Raw genomic sequence first — 14,005 nt, 5'->3', positions numbered from 1 at the left:
CTGCCAGACTTATTTCTGGCTGTGTTTGCCCACTGCCAGCGATTTAGTGTTTTTTATAACTTTTAAAAAATGCACAATTATTTTGTTTTCATTATGATCGCAAGTCCAATCGTTTCTAAACACACCCGCGATCCGTGCACGCCGCTCAGACAACAAACATTCCGACCGAGGCGGAGTCTCTCTCCTTCAGCCCAGTGTAAAAACCCCATGTATCGCCATTAACGGTCGATTCGACTACAAATGCCTTCTAAATCAGTTAGTTCCCCAAAAAAAAATATTTAACCACAGACCCCCCCATCTGAAAATGTTTTGCGCCAGGGACCCCCACAAGAGAAGATTTGTTTTGTTCAAGATTTTTCAAAAATTGTTCAGAAATAGCAAAATATGGATAAAAGAATTAAAATGATTGTGATACCATATTAAAACCAAATAGCTGGGGACCCCCTGGAACCTCCTCAAGGACCCCTGGTTTGAGAACCACTGCCCTTCATCATCATTCAAGAGAGTCACGCAAAAGCAGTGAAAACGGCAGATCTGTGAGCTTGTAGATTGGCTATTTCCACTACAGTACTTTACAAAAGCAAAATGAATGATCTTGGACATATAAGGTTTCCACCTGACAGCAACGATAATAAATAGTGTGTTGCAGACAGTAGTCGGTTTCACTGATTGCAGTGGTGGAAAAAGTATAACAATGTTTTACTTAAGTAAAAGTAACGATACTGCAATGTAGAAATACTCTGTTACAAGTAAATGTCCTGTATTCAAAATTTCACTTGAGTAGAAGTACAAAAGTATTGGCATCGAAAGTAGAAAGTACACATTATGCAGAATGTCCCATTTCAAATCCCAAGTTCAAAATGTATGATAATCTTATGAAAATAGCAGATCTACAAGCTCACAATGCGCATTGTGAGCTTGTAGATCTGCTATTTTCAAAGGGCCGAAATATATATAGGGCTGAAGTGGTTAATGCATGTTTTGTGATAATAATCAAAAATCTACAAAGTAACTAGTAACTAAAGTTTTCAAATAATTGAAGTGGAGTAAAAGTACAACATTTGCCTCTGAGATGTAGTGGAGTAGAAGTAAAAGTACTGAAAATTGGAAATACTGAAGAAAGTAAAAATACCTCAACATTGTACTTAAGTACAGTACTTGAGTAAATGTACCTAGTTACTTTACAACACTGACTGATTGAAACAATTAATCCCTCTCTCTCTCTCTCTCCCTCTCCCTCTGTGTCTGTCACCCTGGACAATCCGTCTCTCCCAGGAGGATTTTCACGTGGATCTGGCTCAACAATGGACCCCAAAAGGATTTGTCCCGGTGATGTGGAGACCCTGTTTAAACTCACATTCCAGGGGAGAGCCAAAGAATCACGTTCAAAGCCACCGCCCCCAGGGATTACCGACCAAGGTTGGAGCTCCATTGATATTCACCACGCTGTGTGGAATCCCTCTTTTCTGTCTGTCTGTGTAATCTCTCTCTACTATTGCTTTATACGGATACATTCACAGTCACACAGTGAGTTACCTGTCCTGTCTGTCTGTCTGCCTGTCTGTGTGTCTCTGAGTTTGTCTGCTATCTTGACTACTTAAGCCCTATATACTTCCGTCGCATGACAATTGTGAAAATAGACAAGTTCACAATGCATTGTGAGCTTGTGAGCTTGTGTGTGTGTGTGTGTGTGTGTGTGTGTGTGTGTGGTGTGGTGTGTGTGTGTGTCTGGAGCTAATCTCACAAACCGCCGGACTGATCAGCACACATCAGACCAGTTAGGCCATTGGTTCTCAAAGTGGGGTCCGGGGGACCCCGAGGGGTCCCTTGAGGGAGTTCCCAGGGGGTCCCCAGCAAAATGATATATAGTTAGGAACCAAATTGACCCTTACAGGTCTGTAACTCAGAGAGTGTACAAATGGACCCTAACGGGTCCATTTGGTTTCCATTTGTACACTCTCAGAGTTACATTAACATTGATTTTACAATATAAATTGGATCCCAGAGATAGAAATCCCATTAAATAGGGGTCCGTAGCCTAATACATGTCAAACTGGGGGTCCTTGAAATTAAAATGGTTGAAAATCACTGCTAGAGTCGTAAACAATCTTCTCTTGTGGGGGTCTTTAGCATATATTTTCAAATGGGGGTCCCGTGGGCTAATAAGTGTCAATTTGGGGGTCCTTGACATGAAAAAGTTTGAGAACCACTGAGTTAGGCCACAGAAGTAACTCCACTATTTCTTTCCACATAATTATGTTTTATACTTTTGGCAATATTTAACTTTACGATGGAAGTCAAGGGGACTATTTTACATTTTAACAGGTTTTAAAAATGTGCCCAAATACACCAAGGTTAATGGAGCCAACTCGGATACTTCTTTTTTCTCTGGGTGTATTATTTCAAACAATCAAGCCTGTCCGTCCGTCCCGTCCGTCCGTCTGTAGCCCAATTTATACTTCGTCACACACAACGGAGTCGTGCAATGAAAACTGACGATTTACAAGCTCACTGTCTGTCTGTCTGTCTGTCTGTCTGTCTGTCTGTCTGTCTGTCTGTCTGTCTGGCGGCACGATGGCTTTGTTTTTAAATCTCTCTCGTCCATTGATAAATATTAAGATATTGGCACTGAAGCTATATGATGAGCCATTAAGACCCGATAAGGCCCGATTCTACAAACGCCCTCTAAACCAGTAAGTTCTCTAAAATCGTTCGTGCCAAGGACCACAAAAATTATATGTATTTGACTGCAGACACACCCCGTATCTGACTGCAGACCACCCCATATCTGAAAACGTTTTGTGCCAGCGACTCCCCCCCCCCCACCTCAGAGGAGAAGATTTGTGTAAAAAAATGTTCACTTTTCACGATTTTAAAAAAAATAGCAGATGTACAAGCTCGCAGTGCGGCACGAAGTGACACGCTGTGAGCTTGTACATCTGCTATTTTTTGAGAACCACTATTCTAAAATCCCAAGAGTTTTAACGGGTTAAGGGACTGGTGTGCGTTGCCCTCCTCTGAACTCTGTCCTTTCTGTCCGTCATCCTGATATGGACGGAATGACACATGTAGGCCAACAGACGTGTGAAGATAACGTGGAGAGACGCGGCCAACGGTCATTAACAACAAAACCAGGGCTGGCTGTAGCTGGTCCAGTGTGCTCTCTGTACTGGTTCTGTCCACGTTCCCATGGCTGGCCCCATTATAATACCCAGATCAGAGGGAGAGACAGCAAGAGAGAGAGAAGAGAGAGAGAGAGGAGAGAGAGAGAGAGAGAGAGAGAGAGAGAGAGAGAGAAGAGGGACAAAATGTTCTTTCATTATCCTTTGTTGTCCAAACTCCCTTCTCTCCGTTTCTGTATACCGTCCGTCCGTCCGTCCGTCTGTCTGTCTGTGTGTCACGTAGGGTTGGGACTCGTTAGGATTTTAACGGTTCCGATTCCCTCTTAACGATTCCGGTTCCTAACGATTCCGGTTCCTAACGATTCCAATTCCCGATTCCTAATATTCTTTCTTTTTCTGACATCCATTATACTTATAATATACAAGTACATAATAGACTCAAATTCAATGATACAAATGCCCCACACACACACACTTTGGCGTGATGTCAACACAGTCTCTAGCAGCATGCACACAGCTGAGCCAAATGAAGACAGATGAGAACCGCTTGCGGGAACCTTTAATGCCAAATACGATGGAACCGGTTTCGGTTCTCAAATCTCGGAACCGGGTTGGAAAAAAGAACCGGTTCCCGGGTCCCAACCCTATGTGTCTGTCTGTCTGTCTGTCTGTCTGTCTGTCTGTCTGTCTGTCTGTCTGTCTGTCTGTCGTTTCAGTCTTCCCTCAATCCTTCTACTGTCTTTTCCTCTAAGCCCACTGGCCGTGTGATTTGTTCTATAACTCAAACAAGAAGTACATTAGTCTATAACAGACTCTCTCTCTCTCTCCTCTGCCAGTGTTTTTTTTTAGAGAGAAGGGAGGCAAGAAAAGTGGCTGGTCGCCATGGCAACAGCTAGCGCCGGGTGCTTAGGCTACCTGTTTGCTGTTCTAGTGATGGAGAGAGAGAGGAGAGACTCTCACTCGTTCTCAGCCTCCCCTGTTTCAGTATTGTTGCTCTCGTATTCCATGTGGTGCTTTCTTCTTTTTCTTCCATATCTCTCTCTCCTCCTCTCTCTCTCTCTCTCTCTCCTCTCTCTCTCTCTCTTCTCTCCGTCTCTCTCTCTCTCTCTCTCTCTCTCTCTCTCCTCTCTCTCTCTCTTCTCTCTCTCTCCTCTCTCCTCTCTCTCTCTCTCTCTCTCTCCTCTCTCTCTCTCTCTCTCTCTCTCTCTCTCTCTCTCTCTCCTCATGGCAAGTCCCGTACTAGAATGCCACAAGTATACAGCAACATGGCTGACTTTCTACTGCTACACAGAGAGAGAGAGAGAGGGAGAGGGGGAAGACAAAGTGATCAACATGTGATGGATAGACAGATGCAGCACTAACAGAGAGCAGGTGTGCAGGGGGGACGTCGAGATATGAAATTAACAAGATAGCAGGGGATGGAGAGAGAGAGAGAGAGAGAGGGGGAGGGAAAGGATGGAGAGAAACGAGGAGGCGAAAAGATGGAACGAAAGAGGGAGTGAGGAGGGAGAGACAGAGGAGAGAAGAGAGGAGAGAGAGACAGAGAAGAGAGGAGAGAGAGAGAGAGAGAAAGAGGACATGAGAAATGGCGAGACGAAGGCAGAGACTCCCAGTGACAAAGCAGTTGCTATGCCAGAAACCAGTGGGATCACACACACAGACAGACACACCACACACACACACACACACACACACACACACACACACACACACACACAAAAGTAAACAACGCAGAGGAGCAGAGCAGGCCTGTCAGTATGATGTTGGAAAAGATGACCACAGCATAGAAAAGATGACCACAGCATACTAACAAGCCTGTCAGAACAGACACATGCACACACACACACACACACACACACACACGCGCACACACACACACAGACTGCTGATGCAGAGTGTAAGCCGTGCAGAAACATGGTGTTTCTGCCTTTAAGCTAAAAGCGGTCTCAGCTGGGACTGTGTGTCTGACAAAACACCAACATGCTTTCTGACACCAGCTGCTAATGTCAAGCAGCAGAGATGATGTTAGCTACCAGTTTTAAAGCTCAGCCCTATGTAGCCTATTAGCATAATATCATATTTCTGCAGAATGCTTCCGAATGGCTTTTTGGCCCATTATTCTCCCCAAATTTAGTCGTCATGCCACTTAATTCCTCCTCCTCACACACATTTCTGTGTGTTGTCATCACCTCCCAGCGAGGAGCCCCCGCCGGGAGGGCGTAGAGCCTCCGTTCCTATACTCCTCCCGCCCAACACTCCCTGCTGACAGGTGCCGCCCCAGCCCGTAGGACTACGTGCGGTGACAAATATCTCCCTCCTCCCCCGGCTTCCCTCCCCCGAACACGGGCCAATTGTGTTCGTGTAGACGCTCGATAAAGCCGGATTTGAACCCCCGGAATACGCGGTGGTGGGGCAGGTACTTTATCCCTGAACCACCCGAGGCCGAGGCAGTGGTGGAAAAAGTACTCAAATGGTTTAACTTAAGTAAAACTATCAATACTGCAATGTAAAAGTACTCCGTTACGAGTAAAAGTCCGGAATTCAAAATTGACTTGAGTAAAAGTACCAAAGTATTGGTATCAAAATGTACTTAAAGTACCAAAAGTTAAAATACTAAAATGTTTGAAAATAGCAGATCTACAAGCTCACAACGCGTCGCGATGCGACGCGTTGTGAGCTTGTAGATCTGCTATTTTCAAATAGCCTAGGTATAAAATAGGGCTGAAGTGGTTAATGTATGTTTTATAATGTAATGTAATTTATATCTGCAAAGTAACTAGTAACTAAAGTGTTCAAATAATTGTAGTGGAGTAAAAGTACAATATTTGCCTCTGAGATGTAGTGGAGTAGAAGTAATAGACCATATTCACACGGCGGCCATGTTTCTATGAAGTCAATGAAAGTAGCCACCCCGGGTGGCGGCACTTTCAATGTTAAATTCCAATATGGCCGCCGTGTGAATATGGTCTATAGTATAGACAATTGGAAATACTCCAGTAAAGTCAAAGTACCTCAAAATTGTACTTAAGTACAGTACTTGAGTAAATGTACTTAGTTAATTTACACCACTGCCCGAGGGCCTGGGGAATTTCACTTTTAAAAAAACTATTCTGACATTTGTGCGCAGCACCTCACATCACAGTTGCTTGATTCAATATGATGTAGTCTAGTGGGAAGAAGGGTGTTTGATGCACCCCCCACCCCCCCCCCCCCCCCCCGGATATATACTTCTGATGTTTCCTGACTGGACAAAATGTGCTGAAAATGAGGAGCTATGTTAAAAAGTTGTCAAAATGTCCCATCTACCATTTTTATGCAAATTGGTGCCGCCATTATCGAAAAATCTAATTTTCCCTCAGCCATCTCAGCCAATATTGCACTTAACTGAACAAACAAGGTGTCTGGAGGGTCAAGGATAATTAATGAAACTATTCTTAAAGTGATCACACAGTACTGTGGGCATGCTGGTGTGCATATCAGTGCTGCTATTACAATATAATCACATTTGTTACCAATTATTATTATGCCAATCTGTTTAGCCATCTGTAAAATAAATGCTTACAATTAGTTTTCTTCACCAATGTGTTCATAAAGATGTCTACTAATACCTTTCAATTAGTTCCAACCCAACTCCTCTGGGAAACTTAGTGGGAGCCAATCAAAGTTGCGGTACCTACAGTAGAGGGCCTGGCCAAAACAATAGAAATTGTTACTGTATATGAGCTTGTGGGATGTCTAATTCTGGGTTTGTGGGGGTGCTGAATCCATTCCAACTACTATTTTTTAGACTCCATTAGTTATTTTATTATGTTAATATGTTTAGCAATGTAATGTTGCATAAATGAGTCCTGTAAGTCATTGATTCTCAAAGTGGGGTCCGGGGGACCCCCAGGGGTTCCAGAGAGTCCCCAGTAAAATGTGTTAACCCTTTAAGACCTGGAACGCATCTGTGTCACTTCTTGATTATGATTATGTTACACCTTTGGCTATTTTAGAAAAATCGTGAAAATGTGTGCAAATCTTTGAATATAAATTGTTTTAAAGCGAACATTTTAACTCAAATCTTTGCTTCTGGGGGTCCCTGGAACCAAACATTTTGAGATGGGGGTCGGCGGCCAAATACATATCATTTTGGGGGTCCTTGATATGAAAAAGCTTGAGCACCACTGATATAGAAACATATGTTTTTCAGAAAACTGTTAGAAGACATTTGTAGAATCGGCTTCAGGTCTCAATGGGTTAATATAGAATCACAATAATTTTAACCTTTTATACTTTGGCTCGTGAATATTTTGCAGACCTTTGAATATATATATATATATATATTTTTTTAAGCGAACATTTGTAACTCAAATCTTTGCTTCTTGGTTGTCCCTGGAACAAAATATTTTTAGATGGGGGTCCACCGCGGCCAAAATACATATCATTTTGGGGGTCCTTGACATGAAAAGGTTTGAGAACCACTGCTGTAAGCTGCAATATTGCAACAGAGATCTGGAGGTCTATAATCATTACATCTGCAGATGGGGGCGGTTTTTACCAACAATCATGGTTTTCGCTCTTTATGGTCCATTATACTGCTCTGCAAAAACCCCAGAGCAATAACCAGGACTACTGGAGCACATTATATCCTGTCAACAGGAAAATTACTGTTGTCACAGAAGTGGTGAGATTATGGTCCATTTTAGACATTGCAGGGTTTCTTTTTGTTTGTTTGTTTGTATGAAAAGTAAACTCTACCCATTGAGGTTTGAAACTGCATTGTTTAATGGCTTTCAAGTCCTTCAAGTCCTGAAGATAAACAAAGCATGTGTGAGCATCTAAAGCGGTGCTTTTCAAGCACAGGTTTTTGTGTCCGGTGTAGCTCAAGTCAGTCGCCTTTTTGGACCACAAGGTCATGGGTTCGATCCCGGGCTCAGCGTATGAGTAGCATGTGCACAAAGCACACCAAGGAGTATAAGTCAAAATCCCTAAGGCACACCTGTACTCAAAAGGTCACAGTGACCTTGACCTTTTGACCACCTGCTTCTAATCAGTTCATCTTCGAGTCCAATTGGACTGAGATGTCGCATTCACGAGAATGGGACTTATGTACATACGGACGGACGGACGGACAGATGCACATACATACTGTACCAATGTATGGCCGTACAGACTGACAGACAGACAGACAACCTGAGAACTTAATAAGAGGTAGGGGGTCCCTGCTCCATCTCCCCATCAACTTGGGGGTCCCTGGCCTGACCGCGTTGAAGACCCCTGCTCTAGAGAGTTCTAATGCCTTGAATTCATGGAGATTTTTTTGTTTTTGTTGCATTCCTAGCTAATAATTTGATGACCGGGGGACTCTCCTTCTGAGTCCTCTATTGACCGGTCATCAAATTATTAGCTCAGGAATGCGACAAAAAAATAAAATTCTCCATGAATTGAAGGCTTCTTGGGGTGTGTAATTGATTGAAAATATGTTGATTGTTTTGGGTGAACTACTCCTTTAAGTGGCTAACTCACGAGAGTGCGTGTTTGTGTGTGTGTGTGTGCGTGTGTGTGTGTGTGTGTGTGTGTGTGTGTGTGCGCGCCGTGTGCGTGTGTGCTCGCGCGTACTACGTTACCTGTGACGTCCAGCGGTATCAGGTGGGCGGGCGTCCGTCTTCCCAGGTGCCAGCGAGGCTTGTCCGCTACAGGGGGTCCCGTGGTGGGGGTGGTGGCGCTGCTGCTGCCGCTGTTGTTACTGCTCCATGCCACCGGGGGGCGGTGGTCCGACCCACAGGGGGAGGGGGAAGGGGAGGGAGACGGGTTGGCGACGCCCCTCAGCCCGAACACGGAGGAGGCGGTCTCATCGTCGTAGAGCTGTTTGGACGCGGGCTGAAAGAGAGAGAAAGAGGAGCAATCAGGTCAACGTTATCCCAGTAAGACCGGGAAAACATTGTCATTTTTTTATTTCTTTGGCTATTCAAAAATAGCAGATCTACAAGCTCATAGCGCGGCACCGAGTGCAAGATTCAATATTTTTCAAAAAGTGCAAGAATCTTGCACCGAGTGCAAGATTCAAGATTTTTCAAAAAATAGAAGATCTACAAGCTCATAGTGCGGCACTTGGTGCCACACTATGAGCTTGTAGATCTGCTATTTTCGGTGTGTGGCATGCTTCCATAGAAGACATGCTGGCTTCTATGGAAATCCAAATGACCGAAATCAGTTGTTGCGACAGACAGAAGGACTTATTAACATGGACAAAGGGAGACAGGGGACAGTAGAGGGGACAGGACAGGACAGGACAGGAAACAGACGGTTAGCTATAACCGTAGCTCTGTAAACCTAAAGGTGTCCGATATTTTATCCACAAAGCTGTTTAGTTTCCGGCTCTAAAAAGGGACAACTGAGTTCAGATGAGACGAGAGGGATGGTATAGTATAGAACAGTGGTTCTCAAACTTTTTCATGTCAAGGACCCCCAAATTGACACTTATTAGCCCGTGGACCCCCATTTGAAAAGATATGCCAGGGACCCCAATAAGAGAAGATTTTGACGGCTCTAGCTGTAAAAATGTTAATATCAAGGACCCCCAGTTTGACATGCATTAGGCTACGGACCCCCATTTAATGGCATTTCTATCCCTGGGACCCCAATTTATATAGTCAAATCAAAGTTAATTTAACTCTGAGTCTGAGAGTGTACAAATGGAACCAAATGGACCCATTAGGGTCCATTTGGTTCCATTTGTACACTCTCAAAGTTACAGACCCATCAGGGTCCATTTGGTTCCTATCCATCATTAAGTTGGGGACCCCCTGGAACCCCCTCAAGTACCACTGGGGGTCCCCGGACCCCACTTTGAGAACCAATGGTATAGAAGATGTTAAAGAGGAGAACGATAATGATTTAGAAAAGATGAGCCATAACTCAAAATATCTGCTCGCTTGGCTCAATTGGATGCTTTTAAAGTTTGGAGATGACAACTGCAGGGTGAGAGAGTAAGCTGATATTGCACTTACAACGCCTGCCATCTGTCAAGAGTTATGCAGAAAAAGGCACATCCCCGTCAAATTAACAAGCCACGAGAAAAAGCAGTACAACATTAGACCAGTGGAAATCACAGTCACTGCGATGTCAATTCATTCTAGAATTCCAGCTATAGTGGTAAAACAGCCGTCATGCAACAAAATAGATCTAGAATCTGTTAAAAACCCAGCAGAATGCAACGCACAGCAAAGCACAAACATCCTATCAGCCAAATTACTCTGGAATTAGAAAAGAAAACAGCCATAAGTAAGTAGGGTCGGAGAGGCTTGTTGTCAGTATCGGCCAAGAACGCGCGGGAGTATCCCCGTTACAATGCGCTAGACCCCCTAGGGCATTGGTTCTCAAAGTTGGATCCGGGGACCCCCAGGGGTACTTGAGGCGGTTCCAGGGGGTCCCCAGCTAAATGATGGATAGGAACCAAATGGACCCTTATGGTTCTGTAACTCTGAGAGTGTACAAATGGAACCAAATGGACCCTAACGGGTCCATTTGGTTTCATTTGTACACTCTCAGAGTTACATTAACATTGATTTTATAATATAAATTGGGGTCCCAGAGGTATAAATGCCATTAAATGGGGGTCCGTAGCCTAATGCATGTCAAACTGGGGGTCCTTGAAATTAAAATGATTGAGAATCACTGCTAGAGAGCCGTAAAAACCTTCTCTTATTGGGGTCCCTGATGGCTTATCTTTTCAAATGGGGGTCCGTGGGCTAATAAGTGTCAATTTGGGGGTCCTTGACATGAAAAAGTTTGAGAACCACTGCCCTAGGGAGATGGATTGCTGAGGTGGAGCGCCACACCTATACCATCGTTCAGCTCCCAGTAGAGCTTATACCACACGACTTGCCGCACCGAGGCCGTGCTACTCATACACTGAGGTTGGCGGTGCCTGGGATCGAACCCTGGGCTATACCCAGACACTAATTGACACTAATTGCAGGGCACGGTCTAATAAAAATCCTCCCAGAATGATGTGTGAGGGACAGAATACAGCCATGTTCTTGTATCATCCTAGGACTTCATTAAAGTGATGGCCGAATACGGCCATGGTCTGGTAACATCATCCTAAAAACTCAGCCAGAGCCTGCAGAATCCAGCAATGAGGTCTGGTAAATTCATCCTAGTATTCAGCTACAGCCAGTGGAACTCATCCCACAACTATAGCTATATAAGTGCACTGTATAGTTTTATGGAGGCTATAGCCTATTACATGGAGCGACAGTCATTTGACAGCTCTGCAGAGCAAAAGGCCTTCAGGTCCACAGACACAGTGCACCAAGAAATCGCCTCGGCGCTCCTTCTGCTTTCCTCATTAGAGAGAGCAGTGGTGGAAAAAGTACTCAAATGTTTTACTTTAAGTAAAAGTATCAATACTGCAAACTCCGGAATTCAAAGTTCACTTGAGTAATAGAACAAAAGTAATGGCATCAAAATGTGCTTAAAGTACCAAAAGTAAAAGTACTAAAATGTTTGAAAGTAGCGGATCTACAAGCTCACGATTGTGACGCGTTGTGAGCTTGTAGATCGGATATTTTCAAATAGCCTAGGTATAAAATAGGGCTAAAGTGGTTAATGTATGTTTTATAATGTAATAATTTATATCTGCAAAGTAACTAGTAACTAAAGTTTTCAAATAATTGTAGTGGAGTAAAAGTAAAAGTATAGACAATTGGGAATACTCCAGTAAAGTAAAAGCACCTAAAGATTTTACATAAGTACAATGTACACTTGAGTAAATGTACTTAGTTACTTTACACCACTGAGAGAGAGAGAGATAGATAGATAGATAGATAGATAGATAGATAGATAGATAGATAGATAGATAGATAGATAGATAGATAGATAGATAGATAGAGAGATAGAGAGATAGAGAGAGAGAGAGAGAGAGAGAGAGAGAGAGAGAGGAAACTGAGAGAGGTTCGGATGAGTGGAGAGAGTTGGCTACAACCTTAAGTCCAAAATAGGACTTTGTTCATTTGACACAAAAGGTGCTTAGATGCTGCCAAGAATGAGAAAATGGTGATTTAATTCAGAGCAGAGGAGCAGAACTATATAGCACTGTGGGAAGAAGATGGAGGAGAGGTGTGGGCAGTGCATTAACTAACGGATAAAAGAGGGAAAGAGTCGACGGGGCAGAAAGGGAGTGTGTGTGTGTATAGGCCAGTGGTTCCCAAAACTTTTTTAGCTCAAGTAAAGACCCCAAAAGAGACATTGTGTTTGTCCGGGACCCTCACAACTCACAACATTTGGAAAATGATGGAATTGTTTTTTAATTTATGAAAAGTTTTTTTGTTTAAACTTTTTTTCATTTTTTGAAATATATATATATATATATGTATTTATTTTTTTATGTAGGAAACTCACGACCCATAAAAAAATGTATCCGTGACCCAAACATTGGTCCCGACCCACTGCTTGGGAAACAGTGGTGTAGGCTATGTGTGTGTGAGCGAGCGAGCGCGCAAGTACACTTTGATACCAATACTTTTGTACTTTTACTCAAGCAAACTTTTAATACCTTACATTTACTTGTAACAGAGTATTTCTACACTGCAGTACTGATACTTTTACTTAAGTAAAACATTTGAGTGCTTTTTCCACCACTGATGAATGGAAATACTCCAGTAAACCATGCATGCATGCAGCATGTGTGTGTGTGTGTGTGTGTGTGCATGTGTTTACCAGGAAGATGAAGTCAGGTCTCTTGTTGCAAAGGGACACAGGCGAGCGGCTGAGCGATGTGGAGACGTCGTCTGAACTCTGTGAGGACGGGTGTCTGAACGTCTGGCCCGTTAGCTTGGTGTCGTACAGCTGCTCCTCAAAGTCTGCACACGCACACACACACACACACACACACACACACACACACACACACACACACACACACACACACACACACACCATGCACAGACACACCACACACACACACACAAAGAAAAGATCTTTGTTAGACTTGACTTACAGTAAAAGCTTTGCCACATTAAATAACGCCCACACACACACAACATGACATGCGACAAAACCAGCATGCAATTTGCATACAACCACACAGACACCAAAACAACAAGCCAAAACACCCCCCCCCCCCCCCCCACACACACACACACACACACACACACACACACACACACACACACAGGTGCGCACAGTACACATTTTGGCACACACACACAGGTACGTGTTTTTGCCCACAGTCGCACACAAGAGAAAAACATAAATAAATGAGTCAGAGCTACAGTAGTGTGAGTCTTCAAGTGTCTGCGGCACACACACACACACACACACACACACACACACACACACACACACACACACAGGGCAGAGATGTCATTTGCATGGTGGAGAGAGCAGAGCGTTGCCAGACCCTGCAGTCTCTCCACTCTGTCTCATGTGACAAACCTTGCAGCGCTGCTTCAGTTGTCTGTTAATCCTCTGCTACGCACAGCCATCATTGCTCCTCTACCTCTCTCTCTGTCTCTCTTTCTCTCTCTCTCCCCTACTACTTCACTGTGTACTTTTCTCCTCTCTCTCTCTGTCTTTCTCTTCGCCTCGCTCTCTGTGTCACTCACTCTGTTACTTACTGGTTCCCTCTCTCTCTGCTGTGCTCCGCTCTCTCTCTCTCTGCGCTGCTGTGTCCCATTGGCTCATTCTACTCTCTCTCTCTGGCAGCTCACAGGACTCTCCCTCAGGCCATTGTAAACAGATTCCACACACACACACACACACACACACACACACACACACACACACACACACACACACACACACACACACACACACACACACACACACTCCCCCTTACTAGCCATTCCTTTGCCCCAATACCCATTCCCCGCCCCCCTTTCTCCATGCACTCAAAC

General features: G+C 44.0%; 1 protein-coding gene across 1 annotated transcript in view; it reads right to left on the bottom strand.

The window, feature by feature from the left end:
- nhsl2 (NHS-like 2) overlaps positions 1-14,005 on the bottom strand; it is a 202,508-nt gene that overhangs the window by 27,223 nt on the left and 161,280 nt on the right. Inside the window, 2 exon segments of the mRNA XM_080452004.1 lie at positions 8,732-8,984; positions 12,828-12,970. Of these exon segments, the coding sequence (XP_080308130.1) occupies positions 8,732-8,984; positions 12,828-12,970 (396 nt within the window).

The sequence above is a fragment of the Gymnoscopelus braueri genome (assembly GCF_963280865.1).
Source record: "Gymnoscopelus braueri genome assembly, chromosome: 15".
Classification (NCBI taxonomy): Eukaryota; Metazoa; Chordata; class Actinopteri; order Myctophiformes; family Myctophidae; genus Gymnoscopelus; species Gymnoscopelus braueri.
The sequence above is the reverse complement of the archived record's forward strand: the minus strand, read 5'-3'. Positions and strand labels throughout refer to the sequence as shown.